Genomic DNA, 17795 nt, shown 5'->3' on the forward strand with positions numbered 1-17795 from the left:
CACCCCACACCAGTGAGCTACATCTTTACCAGTAATATTTCTAAGATTTGTATGGGTTTAAATGATTTAAATGGAAATCACTTTAAATAACCATCCCAGAATAATCAACTATAACTAAAACAAGCATGAATTAATCATAATTCAACTAAGACTGTTCACCCAACATTATCTCATCTATCCAAAAAAAAAAAAATAGGAGAATCAAATTTTATCATTTTCTAGTTTTATATCATCACAGGAAGTTGTGGTGTTTGATTGTCTAATTGTGACATGACTGCTTGAATTTAGCATGTAAAAGACATTAGTTTGTGTTGACAAGGGCTTGGGGGAAGCAATGGACTAGATTGTTTCTAAGAAACACCCAAGAATACTGACATATAGAGGAGGATCTCCTATTTTATTCTTCACTCGGGTATCAAGCAGAACTCATGGCTCTCTGTCATTTCTCCTCTACTAGGGGCCGGATAACTGTGGAAATATAAGGCAATTCTTCTTCGCTTATGGTGAGGCCAAATACTTCACAGTACAAAAGACTAATGTGGTCCTGAAGAGAAGGAGTGGCTGAGATGTGCTGGCTAAAAGGAGTTTCCTTGAGTTGCACAGTAGTCAGATCAAACCAGGGGAAAGGCCTATGTGGAAAAAAGAGATAGCATTACTTTCTGTTTAATACACGTAAAACACCACACTGAGGCAAGAATCTCTGAACTTGACTATATCACTATAGAGATTTCTAGATGCAAAAAAAGTAAAAAAAGAGAACAGCAATGGCGGAGCTGTATGGACCAGGGCACAAAAGATGTCATTTGTATCACAATCATTCATGAAGTGGTATATTTTCAAATAGAGAAGAACTTCTTCTGTACAGGTCTGATAAATATTTCACAGTATTTTTTTAAAAATTAGCTGGGGGAGAGGACTTGGGAAGTGCTTCCATTAGTTAGGGTGTTTGCCATGAATGAGGACTTTGAGTCAGGCATGGTGGTACACACCTTTAATCCCAGCACTCAAGAGGCAGAATGTCTGTGAGTTCAAGGCTAACCTGGTTGATATAGTAAGTTTCAAGCCAGGAAAGGCTACGTAGTGAGACTCTGTCCAAAATAAAAAGGAGGAAAACAGCCCAGCACCTGGGTAGCTCACAAGCAGCCTGGCTCACATAGTGAGCCTGAGTCCAGGGGGGTTAGAGGGGGGACCAGGGCTGAGAAGACTGTCTCAAAAACCAAAACTACAAGAAGATGAGTTAGAGAAACCCCACTGCTCCCAACAGCAAGTCTAAAAGCTGAAGACAACCAAACTGTGCTCACAACACTACAGGAGAATGGCTTCCAGCCTGGGATCTTCTGCTTAGTCATGTTCTCAGTAAAACTGTAGGTAGAGCACACACATTCTCAAACAAAATGAATCTTCAAAATTACTCCCAATAGATAGTTGGCTAATAGACCATGTATTTGTCATATTATCTAGGCACCAACCGACATTTATTTATATTGTCATTATATTTTAATATGTAAGGAAAACTATTCCTACACTGTTAGAAATGCTGAGGCAGAGTACCACTGTTGCTTTCTGCATCCCGCTAGAACTCTGGGTGATGCTAGTCTTGTCTATTCGGAACCTGAGACAAGGAGAAGACCGTGAAAGGATGAAAGGAAAGCATGTGTGAGGCAGACGAGAGGGCTCAGCAGGTCAGTGAGCTTGTGGCCAAGCTGACAACCTGAGTTTGATCCCAGAATCCACATGGTGAAAAGAGAATCCTGACTCCTACAGGTTTATCTCTGGTCTCTATAAGTCCCCTCAGAAAGAAATTTTTTTTTTTTAAGTATCTGTTACTGGCTGGAGAGATGGCTCAGCGAGTAAGAGCATTGACAGCTCTTGCAAGGTCCTGAGTTCAAATCCCAGCAACCACATGGTGGCTCATAACCATCTGTAATGAGATCTGATGCCCTCTTCTGGGGTGTCTGAAGACAGCCACAGTGTACTTACATATAATAAAGAAATAAATCTTTAAAATTAAAAAAAAAGTATATGTTACTGGGCAGTGGTGCTGCAGGCCTTTAATCCTAAGACTTGGGAGGCAAAGGCAGGCAGATTCTCTGAATTTAAAGCCAACCTATTCTACAGAGTGAGTTCCAGGACAGCCAGAGCTATACAGAGAAACCCTGTCCCATAAACAAACAAACAAACAGCATAGGTTAAAACAAAACTGTGGGGTCCAGATGTTTGATACTTTACCTTTTTTGATACAAGTTTTTGACGTAGCTTTTGCTCATGAAATCTGTTAAATTAAACTGGGGGCAGGATTCTGGGTCTGTCGTGCAGCTTTCTAAGTGCATAGGGAGAAGCAGTTTGTTTAGAAGCTTCAGCACCTGTGAGTGAAACACGCTCCTTGACGTACAGGCATTGATGAGGGCATAGCACAGCCCCTCTATCCACTTGACATTAAGGATTACTCCCCCTAGACAGGAGGAGAATCACAATGAGCACACGCAACAGTGAGTTGCAGGGAACCTGAAAGAAAAAATGACTCAAGAAACCCAGAGAGTGACTGTGAAGCCACCTTCTCTCCTACATTGGTTGTCAGTATGACAGGAGATGAAGGGACACTCTTTACTCCCTGGGAAGAGGCCCATTTGCCCTTTACAGCACAATGTGTGTTGATCACAGCAAAGGGAAGCAGATAGGGCTAAGACAGACAGGGCTAATGACAAAGGTCCCTGCCCACAGCAGGGAGGAACTAGGGAAGACTGCAAGATTAAAGGGAACACCCCCCTGTCTTTTTTTTTTTCGTCCCAGACATTGAATTCTCCTGGGTTTTGTTTTGTTTTGTTTTTTGTTGTTTTTCTTTGTTTTGTTTTGGTTGGTTTTGATCTTTTTAAAATTTTTTTATTTTTTTGAGACAGGTTCACATGTAGTTTTAGCTGCCTTCAAACTGGTTATATAGCCCAAGAGTCTCGATACCCTGATTCTCCTGTCTCCTCCTCTCCAAGGCTGGAGTTATAGGCATGTACCACCAAGCCCAGCTCATTCTCTTGTTCACATAGCTATTTCCCCTGGTTGTTTCTAGCCCAGACTTAAGGATCCACAAATTAGGCTACTCCATTCTGCCCAACAAAGGTTGCTTTTTCTTACCAAGCTCTTTGCATTCCAAACTCAAATAACTAAGAATGTATCTGCTTTGTGCTTTACAGACACAGACATACACACACACACACACACACACACACACACACACACACACACACACACACAGAAAGAGAGAGAGAGAGAGAGAGAGAGAGAGAGAGAGAGAGAGAGAAGGTAATTGTCGAAAGAATGCCAGAAATAGTTACACAGTTGTGCCATTACCAAGATTATTGTAGGGGCAGGTACCCCGGATAATCGTTGTATCTTGGAGAGCAATTGGGACCTCCTCATTCTCTCCCCAGATGTTGTCATAATCCTCAGCAAATTGGTACTGGGGCCTCAGGATATTGGTGTGGTTCAGTAAACTTTTCAACCTGGAAGCCACAAAGACAGGGAATACAGACTGGAATAAGTGACTTTCCAATCTACTGCATCTGAATTCAGGCCAAACCCCAGACTCTCCCCTGCAAGCCACTGCTCAGGCAACAAGCTATGGGCCCACTGTGCGCTCAGGGCACTGATTAGATTGTTCAACCATCCACCTAATATTTACTGAATGTTATCTTGTGCCTAGCTCTTGGCTAGATGCAAGACTACAAAACAAAAACAAAAACAAAAACAAAAAAACCCAATGTTTGGCATGTATTTTTAGTAGCTTCTCATGTTGTTCTCTGGTGTCTTCTCATTGATGCCCCAAGTGGGAATGGAGTACTGGAAAGCAGCAGGCCATTAATATTTTAGGCAGGGAAAGTCATCCAAACCCCAAGTGCTGTTTGTGTAAAACTGGAGGAAGACAGAACTAGAAAGGCTGGCGGGGTCTTTCTGCAGGTCAAGCTGCCTCCTCCTCCTCATTACTGAGCATGCCTAACTCCAAGAGGTAGGCCAAGAGGCTATGAGTTCCGCTCTCATCCTGACAAGATACCTGGGTAGCGGAATGGCGGATACAAAGCTGTACACGGTGCAGTGCTTGTTGAGTTTGGATTGAATTTCTAGGCAGATATTAGGCAGCTGGGCAGGCAGACAGCAGAGGAACAACACTTTGGCCCAGCTCGCCACAGCAGCGTTGTCATAGACGCACCGGACCCCTAGTTTCCGTAACTCACCTGGGAGGGAGAAAGAACACAATAATGCAGAGAAGTTTGACCTGCACATCAGCTGTGGGGAGAGGATGGCGGTAAGGGTGTTTCAGGAAGCAGCTTAAGTCACGTGGCCACAGAAACCAGCCGCTGGTTCCTGGAAGCCTCTGTGAGCTTAAGCCCCACCCCCACTCCCCAATAACCCCTTTGCGAAAGCAGCTGGTACCACTGAGGCAGAGACTGGGCTTCTTATGTGATTGCTGTTGCTTTGATTTTGGAACAAATGCTGGATGTTTTTATTTTTGGAGGCATGTGCCACCGCCTTCCAGCTTGGAATCTTATCTCTAATGGGCATATAATAGGAATGTAACATGAGCTTAAAATCACCTTTTTATAATAAGATTAATCTTTCATGGAAATATATCTTAAATCCGGAGAAGAAAGTAAAGGGGGCGGGGGAAGCACAAAGCACTCACAACTGTAGCTCTGCCTCATCTCCTCCCCAGAATGCCCAGACACCAGCGACACAAACTGCCCTGATAAGGTCAGACACACTAGGAAGTGCTCTCAAAGCCAGCCGGGTGACAGTGAAAGGGCTTAAAAATCTTTATTTTAAAGAATGCTAAATGATACGAAATGCACTTCCGATGCATCAGGTGAAAAGCCAGTATACAATATACTTCAAAAAAGGGTGGGGTGGGGGAACGACGATAGCCTGGTTAAAAAGAGTATGGATGGTTATCCTTTCTTCCAGGGTAATTTGTCTACAGTATGCATACTGCTTTGCAATGTTATTTTGCATTTTATTGTAGTGTAATTTACATACAGTACCACATGGAACTCTGAAGTATACAGCTTGAACAGTTTTGATAAGGGCATACATCCATGTAGCCCACAGCTCCCTCTAGACCAGCAGTTCTCAACCTTCCTAATGCTTCAACCCTTTAATACAGTTCCTCATGTTTTTGTGACCCCAAACAATAAAATTTATAGCCGGGCGTGGTGGTGCACGCCTTTAATCTCAGCACTCGGGAGGCAGAGGCAGGTGGATTTCTGAGTTCGAGGCCAGCCTGGTATACAAAGTGAGTTCCAGGACATCCAGGGCTATACAGAGAAACACTGTCTCGAAAAACCAAATAAATAAATAAATAAATACATACATACATTTATTATTATTGTTATTGTTGTATAATTTTTTGTTTTTTGAGATAGGGTTTGGTTTCTCTGTGTAGCCCTGGCTGTCCTGGAACTCACTTTATAGACCAGTCTGGCCTTAAGCTCATAGGGATCTGCCTGTCTCTGCCTCCCGAGTGCAGGGATTAAAGGCATGTGCCATCTGGCCATAAAATTATTTTTGTTGCTACTTCCTAACTGTAATTTTGCCACTGTTGTGAATTGCAATGTAAATATCTGTGTTTTCTGATAATCTTAGTCGTTTGACATTCCCCCTCCAAAGGGATCATGACCTACTAGTTGAGAACCACTACCCTAGATGTAAAGTATTTCCTTCTCCCCAGAATGTTCTTTGGGCCCCTTCTTCACTCCACTTCCTCAAAGACAAATACTGTTCTTGTTTCTATCACATTAGTCAACACCTAGAATCACTGTAAATGTTTGTACTCAGATGACAGTTTTTTAAAATATAAGGCCAAATGTAAATATTTGGTAACTTTTTTTTTCTAGACTAATATTCCAGTTAGATTTAAATACTATATGAACATCCCCCCTCCCCCCCATATCTTATACCCAGAAAGAGGGACAGATATAATAAGTGGAGAAAAGTCGTCTTAACCAACAAGTTTATAATTGAGGGCCAGCCAGCAGGGAAGGCACCTTTTAAGACAGCTTTGTTAATGATATGCAGCCCACACCCACTGTCTAGCATTCCCTGGTCCTCACCCAGGGACTCTGGCCTCCTAGTGGAGATCTGCAGGTTCTCGGCAGGGATAGGGACGGTTTTCAGCAATACATTAGTCAGCTGCTTTCCAAGGTGGCCACACCCAATGATGCCCACGGTTAGCAGTTCATCCTCAGTAGCGGCGTTATCAAATGACACAGTCCGGGGATGTATTGTGCGTGGCAGATTCTGCAATAAGTTGCTGGAGAATAACCAGACACACATAAATATATGTACATGCCATAGTTTTCTTTTATTAAAAAAAGATTTATTTATTTTATGTATATGAGTACACGGTAGCTGTACAGATGGTTGTGAGCCATCATGTGGTTGCTGGGAATTGAACTCAGGACCTCTGCTCCCTCCGGCCCTGCTCACTCCTGCCCAAAGATTTATTCATTATTATATGTAAGAACACTGTAGCTGGGCTGGTGAGATGGCTCAGCGGGTAAGAGCACTGACTGCTCTTCCGAAGGTTGTGAGTTCAAATCCCAGCAACCACATGGTGGCTCACAACCACCCATAATGAGATCTGATGCCCTCTTCTGGTGTGTTTGAAGACAGTTACAGTGAACTTATGTATAATAATAAATAAATCTTTAAAAAAAAACAAAACAAAACACTGTAGCTGTCTTTGGACACACCAGAAGAGGGAGTCAGATCTCATTACACATGGTGAGCCACCATGTGGTTGCTGGGATTTGAACTCAGGACCTTCAGAAGAGTCAGTACTCTTAACCACTGGGCCATCTCTCCAGCCCCATGCTATAGTTTTCTGCAGCAGTATTTCAGGGTCTTTAATTTAATCCCAAAGTCAACATAATAGTTCAGAAACAAGACATTTGGGTTGGAAGCTGTTTATATGGCCATACCAGGGATTAAAAGCTTTGTCCTGAAAAAGTACATTCCTTTTCCAATATTTTCCAAGGATGGAAATATTTTTGTTTGTTTGTTTGTTTCTTGCATTTTCCTGGATCCTTAAACATGAAGTCTGTATATTTTGTAGTTCACTGACTTTAAACATCACAATGATGCCGGGCGTGGTGGCACACACCTTTAATCCCAGCACTTGGGAGGCAGAGGCAGGCGGATTTCTGAGTTCGAGGCCAGCCTGGTCTACAAAGTGAGTTCCAGGATAGCCAGGGCTATACAGAGAAACCCTGTCTCGACCCCCTCCCCCCAAATCACAATGATTGTTATGCATCATATGGTTATGTATAGCACACTGTTTACTGATTCTCTGAACTTTCTGGCCTATGTTCTGGGTAGACAATTGTCAGCTAGAGTGCATAATCACCAACTTAAATTTAAGTACACAGTATGTTTGAGTCTGTGCATATTGCTAGGCCCTTTGCATCCTTGCAAAGCAGAAACTTTATATCCTGAACAGCTTGTTTCCCCTCCCCGAATCTTTACTGTTTGTTTTCCAGCTCCTTTAGCTATGGTGTGTAAGTGGATTCCTGCAGCATTATCATTTTGCATGTACAATCCTGTCCCCAAGCTGCAACTTGTTCCTACCTTATCAAACTTCCTTCTTAAGACCTAATAGTAATATTTCACTGTGTGAAAATAAATTGGTTTGTGTTGTAAAGAGTCTCATGTAGCCCAGGCTAGCCTTAAATTTCTGATTTTCCTGCCTCTGCTTTCTGAGTGCTGAGATTGCAGGGATGAGCCACCACCACTCTCGACAGACATGACACTGTGGGTTTCTCCATTCTATGAGTGGTTTGTCCTGTTACTGTGATACCTAGAGGAAGTATCTTAAGGGAGAAGTAGAAGAAATAGAAAGAATTTAATTTGCAGCTCATGGTTCCAGAGTATTAGAGTACAATGTTATCATTGTGGGGAGCTTGGCAGCAGTAGGCAAGCAGGCACTGGAGCAGTAGCTGAGACAAAGAGAGCTAACCAGGGAAGCCTGCGTCTTTTGAAATCTCAAGGTCCACCTCCAAAAATACCTTCTCCAGCAAGGCCACACCTCCTAATCCTTCTCAAACAGTTCCACCAACTGGAGGTCAAGCATTCAAACATCTGAACCTATAGGGGCCAATCTCGTTCAAATCACAAGGTTGTTTCCCCCTCTCTGCCTCATAGCTGGGTGTATAGTCCATCATGGTGAAGGACCTCTGGAGGCAGAAGCTTGCAGACACAGTCACATATAGTCAGTAGTTCGAGCAATGTGTGCTAGCGCGCAGCTCACTCTCTCCCTTTTATTCCCACCACACTCGACCTGATCTAAATAATCAATATTATTCTTGGTCCTGTCAATTTGACAATGAAAAGAATAGCTCATTGTAGTTGTGATTTGCGTTTTCCTGGTGGTTGTCAATATTGAGCATCCTTTCATATACTTGCTGGTCATTTCTATACATTCTTTGAAGAAGCCTTACTTTAAAAATCAGGTTATTGACTATTGCTGAGCTGCAGGAGGTCTTTATGTGTATATATACTGATTTTGTTGTGGTTGTTGTTTTGTTTTTCAAGACAAGAACTCTGTGTAGCACTGGCTGTCCTGGGACTCACTATGTAGACCAGGCTGGCCTTGAACTCACAGAGATCCACCTGCCTCTGCCTCCTGAGTACTGGAAATAAAGGTGGGCGCCAAAACTGCCTATTTAAAAAAAAAACAAACCCAATTGCATCGGTTATGACTCCCAGGACTATAGTGAATAGAGGCGCTGAAAGTGGGAATCCTCACTTTGTTTCTGGTTTTCAGTATTCAGCTTTGAATATCATGCTACCTTGGGCTTTCTGTATATGGCTGTTAGTACATGGAAGTATTTACTTCCAGCTGATAATTATTGTGATCCTGGCAAACTACTGACTTTCATCTACAGTTTTCTGCACTGACTGAAATCATGTGACATTGGTCTTTTCTTCAGTTAATGTGGTGTTGCAAAAGGGTCTCTAGGCAGAAAGTCAGAAATCAGAGACTGTGACTAACTCTTCCGTTACACCATTTCCTCCTTACTTTACACAAAGTGAAGGCAAGTCACTCTCCATGTCATGTAAATAGAAAAGAAAGAGACTTCACCTCTATGATGTTCTCCAGGATCTTAACAATCACCATAAACAACCAACTCTTGAGCTTGTGCAGTTCGCTAATACTCTCTCCTGGGGACTGGGACATGACCTTCCACTGCTGGTACTCAACTAATAGGGGTAATTAAAGGAAAACTGACACATTGTCTAAGTCCTATGGCTTCAAATCACTAATACATTTTGTATCAGAGTTCTCTAAAGGAACAGAACTGATAAAGTATGTGTGTGGTGCGTGCTCGCGTGTGAGTGCACGTGTGCACATGTGTGACTTCTTAGACTAGTTTACAGAACGTGGTCTTGGTAGTCCAACAATGCCTGTCTCATAACAGAAAGGCTGAGAATGCAATTTCTATTCAGTCCATGAGGAGATATCCATGAGTTATCTCCACAGTCCAATCAGACACTGGTGAGCACCCTGCTGAGCCACTGGTCTTCAGTCAGAATCCTGGAGAAGTTTGATTTAAATATTGGCACCAGCACCAGGATGAACAAACTGAGAATGAGGGCAATCAGACAAAAAGCAAAGTGTCTCTCTCTGGGCTCTTTTTCAGGTGTAGAGTGGGTCTTTCTGCTTTAAATCATTTGATTAGGAATGCCCAGCAGACAGCCAAGATTAGCCATCATCTGTATGTTATAGATAATGAAAATGGGAAGCTGGGAGGCACAGTAACACAGCCCAGGAAAGGATATATGAGTTAAGTATCATAAAAGCTGGACCTAGTCAGATGATTTGCATAAACACTCCCCTCTTGTCTGTAGCTTAAGTCTACAAGGCACAGCTGGGATAACAGCTCCCAGTGTGGCCCCCATACAGGAGGTTGCTCACACACACTCTCAAGTACTTCCTTTTCCAAAGGAATCTTTGCTTTCTAGGCTTTTGTCTACATCTATAAATTATTTTGTTTCATCATTGTAAACAAAAACCTGGATTAAAGCAATCTTACTCCAGGACGCATGTTCTACTATGTTCATAGCAGTCTTATTTCTAATAGCTGGAAGCTGGAAAGAACCCAGATGTCCCTCAACAGAAGAATGGATACAGAAAATGTGGTACATTTACACAATTGAGTACTACTCAGATATTAAAAACAATGACTTCATGAAATTCTTAGGCAAATGGATGAACCTAGAAAATATCATCCTGAATGAGGTAACCCAATCACAAAAGAACACACATGGTATGCACTCACTGATAAGTGGATATTAGCCCAAAAGCTCCGAAAACCCAAGATAGAATTCACAGACCACACGAAGCTCAAGAAGAAGAAAGACCAAAGTGTGGGTGCTTCAGTCCTTCCTAGAAAGGGGAACAAAATACTCACTGGAGCAAATATGGAGACAAAGTGCAGAGCAGAGACTGAAGGAAAGGCCATCCAGAGACTGTCCCACCTGGGGATTCATCCCAGATACAGTCACCAAACCCAGACACTATTGTGGATGCTAAGAAAGACTTGCTGAAAGGAGCCTGATATAGCTGTCTACTGAAAGGCCCTGCCAGAGCCTTGCAAATACAGAGGCAGATGTTCACAGCCAACCACTGATTATACTGAGTGCAGGGTCCCCAATGAAGGAGCTATAGAAAGGACTGAAGGAGCTGAAGGGGTTTGCAACCCCATAGGAAGAACAACAATATCAATCAACCAGACCCTGGGAGCTTCCACAGACTAAGCCACCAACCAAGGAGTACACATGGCTCCAGCTGCATATGCAGCAGAGGACAGCCTTGTCAGGCCTCAGTGGGAGGAGAGGTCCTTGGTCCTATGTAGGTTTGACAGATGCCCCAGTGTAGGTGAATTGAGGGCAGGGAGGAGGGAGTGGGTGGGTGGAGGAACACCCTCATAGAAGCAGGGGGAGGGGGTATGGGATAGAGGGTTTCAGGGAGGGAGAAACTGGGTAAGGGGATAACACTTGAAATGTAAATATATTATAAATAAATATTAAAAAAAGAAGAAATCTTACCTTAGTCAACCTTCTAGATATCAATGTATTATATACACTGACTGATTTTGCATGTTGAAATATCCTTGCATTTCAGGAATAAATTCTACTTTTTCATGGTACATAACCTTTTTCCCTATTATTTATTTGTTTGTTTGTCTGTTATTTATTGGATCTATCTATCTTTCTACCGATCATCGACTGGTTTTTTTGAGACGGGGTTTCTTGTGTAACAACCCTGGCTATCCTGGAAATTTCTTGGTTGCAAGGTTTTGATTACCAATTCAATCTCCTTACTGGTTAAAGGGCTGTTCATTTTTTATTTATTTATTTATTTATTTATTGCCTTTATGATTAGTCTTTACAAGTTTTAAGATTTTCTAATGCTTGGATGTTTCTAATGCAATTTCTTGACAATCCTTTCCTGAGCCACTGGCTGTCAGAGCTTCTCTTCCATGCCTGATTGTTATTTGGTTTATTTCTTCTTAGTTTAAATAAGGGTTTGCCAGTTTTGTTTATGTTTTTAGTTTTTAAAGATTTATTTATTTATTTATTTAGAGTGCTTTGTTTGTATGTATTCCTGCATGACACAGATCCCATTACAGATGGTTGTGAGCCACCATGTGGTTGCTGGGAATTGGACTCAAGATCTCTGAAAGACAAATCAGTGCTCTTTTACCATCGAGTCATCTCTTAGCTCCTTATTAATGTTCTGTTTTGGTTTTTGTTTTTTGTGTTTTTTTTTTTCCTGAGACAGGGTTTCTCTGTATAACCCTGGCTGTCCTGGAACTCACTTTGTAGACCAGGCTGGCCTTGAACTCAGAAATCTGCCTGCCTCTGCCTCCTGAGTGCTGGGATTAAAGGCATGAGCTACCAATATTCTTGGTTTCAAGCAAGTTATCTGGTTAGTAGGGACAGCAAAGTCCCACGTGGCTTTCCTATCAGCCACTATTAGGTCTGTCTCAGAAGAAATAACTACCTCTCTTTGAAGCAGCAGACCAATAATGACTGACTGGTCATTAGTGCTGTGAGAGAAAGGCAAGCTGGTAGTTTGGGAAGAGTAAATGCAGGAATAAATGAATGAAATAAATCACCTTGTCCTCTTAGTAGAAATCACACTAGTCCAACTTTACTATGTATACACAAGACACCCTTGTATGGATTTTTCTGGTCACTTCAGACCAGAAGCAACAGAATGTGGGTTGGAAAGGGTAGACAAACAATTCTCCCCCCATATTGAACCTCCAATATAAAAAGCAAATCCTGGGCTGGAGAGATGGATGGCTCAGTGGTTAAAAGCACTTCCAGAGGTCCTGAGTTCAATTCCCAACAACCGCATGGTGGCTCAAAACCATCTGTAATGGGGTCCCATGCACTCTTTGATGTGTGTCTAAAGACAGCTACAGTGTACTCATATAAATTAAAATAAATAAATAAATCTTTTTAAAAAAAACAAAAGCACAAGTCCCTTGGGTTCTGAGCAGTGGTACTTGTCTCTCTTCTTCAAATAGCTTACCTCAAAGTAGAGAACATTTTGCAGAAGAAGGCTGCATGGGCACAGCCCTTGATCATCAATCCCCGATAACGGCCCTGTAAGTACAGCCAGTAACGTTCTTCCTCTGGAATCCCAAACTCAAACCTCAGAGACTCAAGGTCTTCTAGCATTTCCATGTCCACTTCCAAAGCACCAATCCCTGCAGTAACAGATAGCAAACAACATGACGCTCCATTCAGGCAGAAGGGGTTGAGTATGGTGGTGTGTGTGACTAGCTCATGAGTCCTCGTGGTGGTGCGCTTCAGCACCATTCTCCTTCCAGATTCTGAACTTGGGAGTTCACATCTCTGTTGGAATGGGGCCACAGAGGTTTCCTAAGTACTTCCTAATCACTCTCCTGGATTCATGAAACCTGAAAAGAAATTCACAGTAATATTGACCTGTATTGACCTGTACTGACTACATTGTTCAGCAGGAGTTATGAGAGCGACAGGTTTCAGGGGTGTTCGCAACTGGATGCTTTTCCCTTCTATTGCTTGAACTTCAGAAGTAATGCTGATTACACAGGATCTCACTTCAAGGGAAACCTCTACTTCCAGTAAGCTCTGTGTTCCTCTGAGGGTAGAAAAGAGCTCCATCACGGATCCCTTATCTCAGCATGGGCACTCTGAGCCTAGAAACTAAGTCTAGACATATACAACCTCGGCTACATACATCTCTCACTACAGAGGCGTGCTTTACTCCTTGGGACTTCTGGTCTGGGCAGGTGGAAACTACATAAAAAAGGAACTGCCCAAGAGTTGTCATTTTGACTCCTTAGCAACCAGTTCATTTTAGCCTCTGGTCTTTTTGTTGTTGTTGTTTGTTTGTTTTTTGTTTTTTGTTTTTTTGGAGACAGGGTTTCTCTGTGCAGCCCTGGCTGTCCTGGAACTCACTCTGTAGACCAGGATGGCCTCGAACTCAGAAATCTGCCTGCCTCTGCCTCCCAAGTGCTGGGATTAAAAGTGTGCGCCACCACTGCCCAGCCTTAGCTTCTGGTCTTAAAGGGGCAAGACATGCCTGCAAATTTTCCTGGCCTGGCTGCTAGGAGGACATGGTTCCTTTCATTGTTGGAATGCTAAATCAGGCCAGGGTGGGACTTGTTTTTCCTACAGAAGATTCTGTTGCAGATTTCTATATTCTCTTACAGATGGGAGTATCATATAGATTTTAGCATTGCTTTAAAAAAGAAATTGACAGAATCCGTGAGATGCGACTTTACAAGCAAGCCTAGTGACCTGGGTTCAATTTCCAAAACCCACCTAATGGTGAAAAAGAGAATCCTCCATGTTGTGTTGTGCTCCCCCTGCCCTGCCCCCCCCACATACACAAAATAACATAAACCAAGATACTTATTTAATGTTTTTTCCCCGTGGTACCTAGGACTGAACCAGGACCTGTGTGTGCTGGGCAATACTGCCAGCCCCTCTCCAAGACAGTGACTCATTAAATATGATCCCCAATTCAGTGTCCTATGAAGCTGAGACAACAGAGATGTCCCATAACACTCAAAAGAAGCTTGCAGGGTTGAGGGCTGAACCCATAGCCTTGCAGTGGCTGGGCAAGCACTCTACCTCGAGGCTACTCTAGCCCTTCGTACCACCCTTTTTCTTTATGGTCAATAACCACTCTTGTAGCAATTGAGGCTGAAATCAAAGTTTAAAACTACCCAGTTTCTAAATCTCTTCAGGTTGAAAAAACGGTGGTGAAATTCATCTAACATAAAATTATTCACTTGAAAATGAACAATTCAGGGCTGGAGAGATGGCTCGGTGGTTAAGAGCACTGACTGCTCTTCCAGAGGTCCTGAGTTCAAATCCCAGCAACCACATGGTGGCTCACAACCATCTGTAATGAGATCTGATGCCCTCTTCTGGTGTGTCTGAAGACAGCTACAGTGTGCTTATATATAATAAATAAATAAATAAATAAATAAATAAATAAATAAATAAATCTTTAAAAAACCAAAATAATTAAAAAAAAGAAAATGAACAATTTAGTAGTACATTCAGAATGTTGTGTGACTATCTCATTTTTTTTCTAAGATTTTTTTATTTTATTTATATGAGTACACTATAGTTGTCTTCAGACACATCAGAAGAAGGCATCAGACCACATTACACATTATAGATGGTTGTGAGCCACCATGTGGTTGCTGGGAATTGAATTAAAGACTTCTGTAAAAGCAGTATCTCAGGGTTTTACTGCTGTGAACAGAAACCATGACCAAGGCAACTCTTATAAGGATAACATTTAACTGGGGCTGGCTTACAGGTTCAGAGCTTGAGTCCATTATCATCAAAGTGGGAGCATGGCAGCATCCAGGTAGGCATGATGCAGGAGGAGCTGAGAGGCAAACAGGAGAATATGGGCTCCCAGGAAGTTAGGACAGGTTCTTAAAGGCCACACCCACAGTGACACACCTACTTCAACAAGGCCTCATCTAATAGTGCCACTCCCTGGGCCAAGTGTATACAAACCACCACAAGCAGTCAGTGCTCTGAACCAATGGACCCTTCTCTCCAGCTCTGACTATCTCATTTTTTTTTACATGTCACTTGCAAGTTTATTTGCTGGATTTAGAGTACAAAGAAAAAAAAATACAAAATAAAGAAAGAGAAAAAAGATTGTTTCTGTTTCTTGTCAGAATATTTCAAACAAATCAGAAATTTAAATATGAAAACATCAAAAATGGTAATTTAACAATGAATCCTTTTTTGAAGAGGTAGCAATTGTACATAATTAATTGTTAAGAGGATAATCATTATTCAAGCTAAGGACAGGTGATTCTCTCACAAACCTCATAATGAGACATGGAGTCCCATGATGAGAGATGGAAACCCTGGGTCTCCAAGAATTCTTCACCAGCACATCTCAGTAAGAAGCATGTCAGGTCCAGGATGAGTGGCAGCCTTATTTTTTCTAATTTTAAAGTTTCTCACGCTCTTCCTGAAGAGGATGACTATCACAGAAGAGTTCATGCCAAGCCTGTGTGTGACTCAGGTCACTGTCTTGTGTTGTCTTTCATCAGGTTGGAGTTGCCCCATCAGGTCCTCCTTCCTAATAGTGACTCCTGCAGATGACTCCTTAAACTTTAGTCTGTGAGGTAGTTCTGGTCTACACTGTTTCACCCTACTGTGTACACAGTAAACCATTCCTCCTGTTCTAGTCTGAAGGCAGAATACATGTTCCACAGGAATGCACTTTTCCTTTCACTTTTTGGGCAGTGAGCATAATCCGGCCATGTTGCAAGCTCAGAGCTTGCTTAGCCTTCCCTCAGTACTCAGCAGTTGAGGTAGAAGCACAACACACCAATTCACTTAAACTCTCACAATAGCATGGAACCTGCTACATGATTTCGGGGACTATCTCATTTTTATACCCACAAAAAGAAATCCTATTTGCATTAAGCCTTGACTCCCCACTCCTCTCCAATTCCAAACTCCTGGAACCACTATTGATTCCTACATACAGATTTACGTAGTTCAGATAATTCATAAAAATAAATCGTACCATTTGTCACCTTTTATGTTTGGCTTCTCTAGTCCCCTCTTACAGAAATGGACACAGCAGGATGTCACATTCTTGCAAGTGATGTTTCCTGTTCTAAATGAAAGAGGAACTCAAAAGCTGCCAGACCTGTATGACTAACACAGCATCCTGCAGATGTCAATTTTAGACACACGTTTGTACATTCTTAAAAATGGAGATTCAGTGTTACAGCTTTGTAACATGGCAACTTGGTTAGACCAAAATGCTTTCCAGAATCCCTTCCTTGTATGTTTCTGGTTAGAGAGTACCACAAGGGATGTTGTGAAGAATCTAGCATGTGGAAATAAAATAGCAGCCAGTTCCTGTTTTGAGTTGCGATGCCACATTGTTACTTACCTGGTTGGATGTCTTGGTGTCGTTCAGTAGCTAGGCCTGTAACTGCTCCACCTGCTCCTGGCCTTCCTTATGGGGCTCACTCCTGGGCCAGGTCATATTCAATTCCATGACAAAGACCACCAACTGTTCCTGCAACATATTACTCTACTGAGGTTTCAGGCATGCATCCTAGCCTCTGTGCTGAGTGGTTTTATGTAAACTTGACACAAGTTAGAGTTATCTGAAGGGAGGGAAACGTAAGATTCAGCTATAAGGCATTTTCTTAATAAGTGATTGATGGGAGATGGCCCAGTCCATTGTGTGTGGTGCCATCCCTGGGTTGATGGTCCTGGGTTCTATAAGCAGGCTAAGCAAGCCATGAAGAACAAACCAGTCAGTGACCTGTGCTCCTTCATGACCTCTGCTTCAGCCCCTGCCCTTAGGTTTCTGCCCTTTGAGTTTCTGTCCTGACTTCATTGATGAACAGTGATCTAGAAGTGTAATCTAAATAAACCCTTTCCTCTCCAATTTGCTTTGGTCATGGTGTTTTATCACAACAATGGTAGTCCTAAGACAGTAACTCTCAGTTCTAGCCAAGCCCTGTGTCCCTTTATAGCTATCTTTCCTCTCTCACCTCTCTCCCTGAAAAATTCAGTCTCTCACCAGGCACAAAAGCAACTGCTTTATACAGAGTGTTAGCCGCCATCTTGACTGGGTTCACATCCCTGTAACAACGTATACCAGGAGGTTGGATAGATAACTATCTACACCCTCAGTGGTTCTGCTTCTCCACTACATCTGATACTGTAACAAATTAAACCCACTTCTTCAACAGTAAGAAAGGACACAGAGGAAAGTAATCAAGTATGAGGCTACCTGGAAATGTGGATGACTGCAAAATGCAGATCCCTTTAAAGTAGAAATCTTTATCATCTCTATGCATAGTGTGTGCGCATACAGACATGTGAAGGTCAAAAGACAATTTATGAGAGTCAGTTCTCAAGTTCTACCATGGTGGGGTCTAATGATTAAACTCGGGTCTTCAGACATGGTGAAAGGCACAGACACCCCCCCCCCAAAAGTAGGATTAAACACTGCTATTACTAATGTTTTTGGCAGGATAATTCTTGCTGTGGGGACCTGTCCTGTGCGTGACTGGGTATTTAGCAACACACTCCCAAGTTTGACAGTAAAAAGTGCCTTCAGACATTGCCAAATGTTTCCTGCAGCTCAGATGTTTCCATGCCTTTAGCTAAGCCTAGAGCATGCTGCATGCGGTGTACATTACCTGGTCTCCTTCCCCTTCACCCACTTGTCAAGAGTG

The 17795-nt window shown here is 42.5% G+C and overlaps 1 protein-coding gene across 1 annotated transcript; it reads right to left on the minus strand.

Annotated features, from left to right (window-relative positions):
* Positions 1–307: 307 nt before the first annotated feature.
* Positions 308–17786, minus strand: Noxred1 (NADP+ dependent oxidoreductase domain containing 1). The gene is made up of 8 exons (NM_027744.1): positions 17760–17786; positions 16493–16621; positions 12587–12764; positions 6096–6295; positions 4043–4223; positions 3343–3494; positions 2230–2452; positions 308–629 (listed from the first exon to the last, which is right to left on the minus strand). Exons 3-8 carry the CDS (start codon positions 12739–12741, stop codon positions 440–442), a joined length of 1101 nt encoding a protein of 366 aa, NP_082020.1. The 5' UTR covers positions 12742–12764; positions 16493–16621; positions 17760–17786; the 3' UTR covers positions 308–439.
* Positions 17787–17795: the final 9 nt, after the last annotated feature.

Source organism: Mus musculus, chromosome 12 (genome assembly GCF_000001635.26).
Source record: "Mus musculus strain C57BL/6J chromosome 12, GRCm38.p6 C57BL/6J".
NCBI lineage: Eukaryota > Metazoa > Chordata > Mammalia > Rodentia > Muridae > Mus > Mus musculus.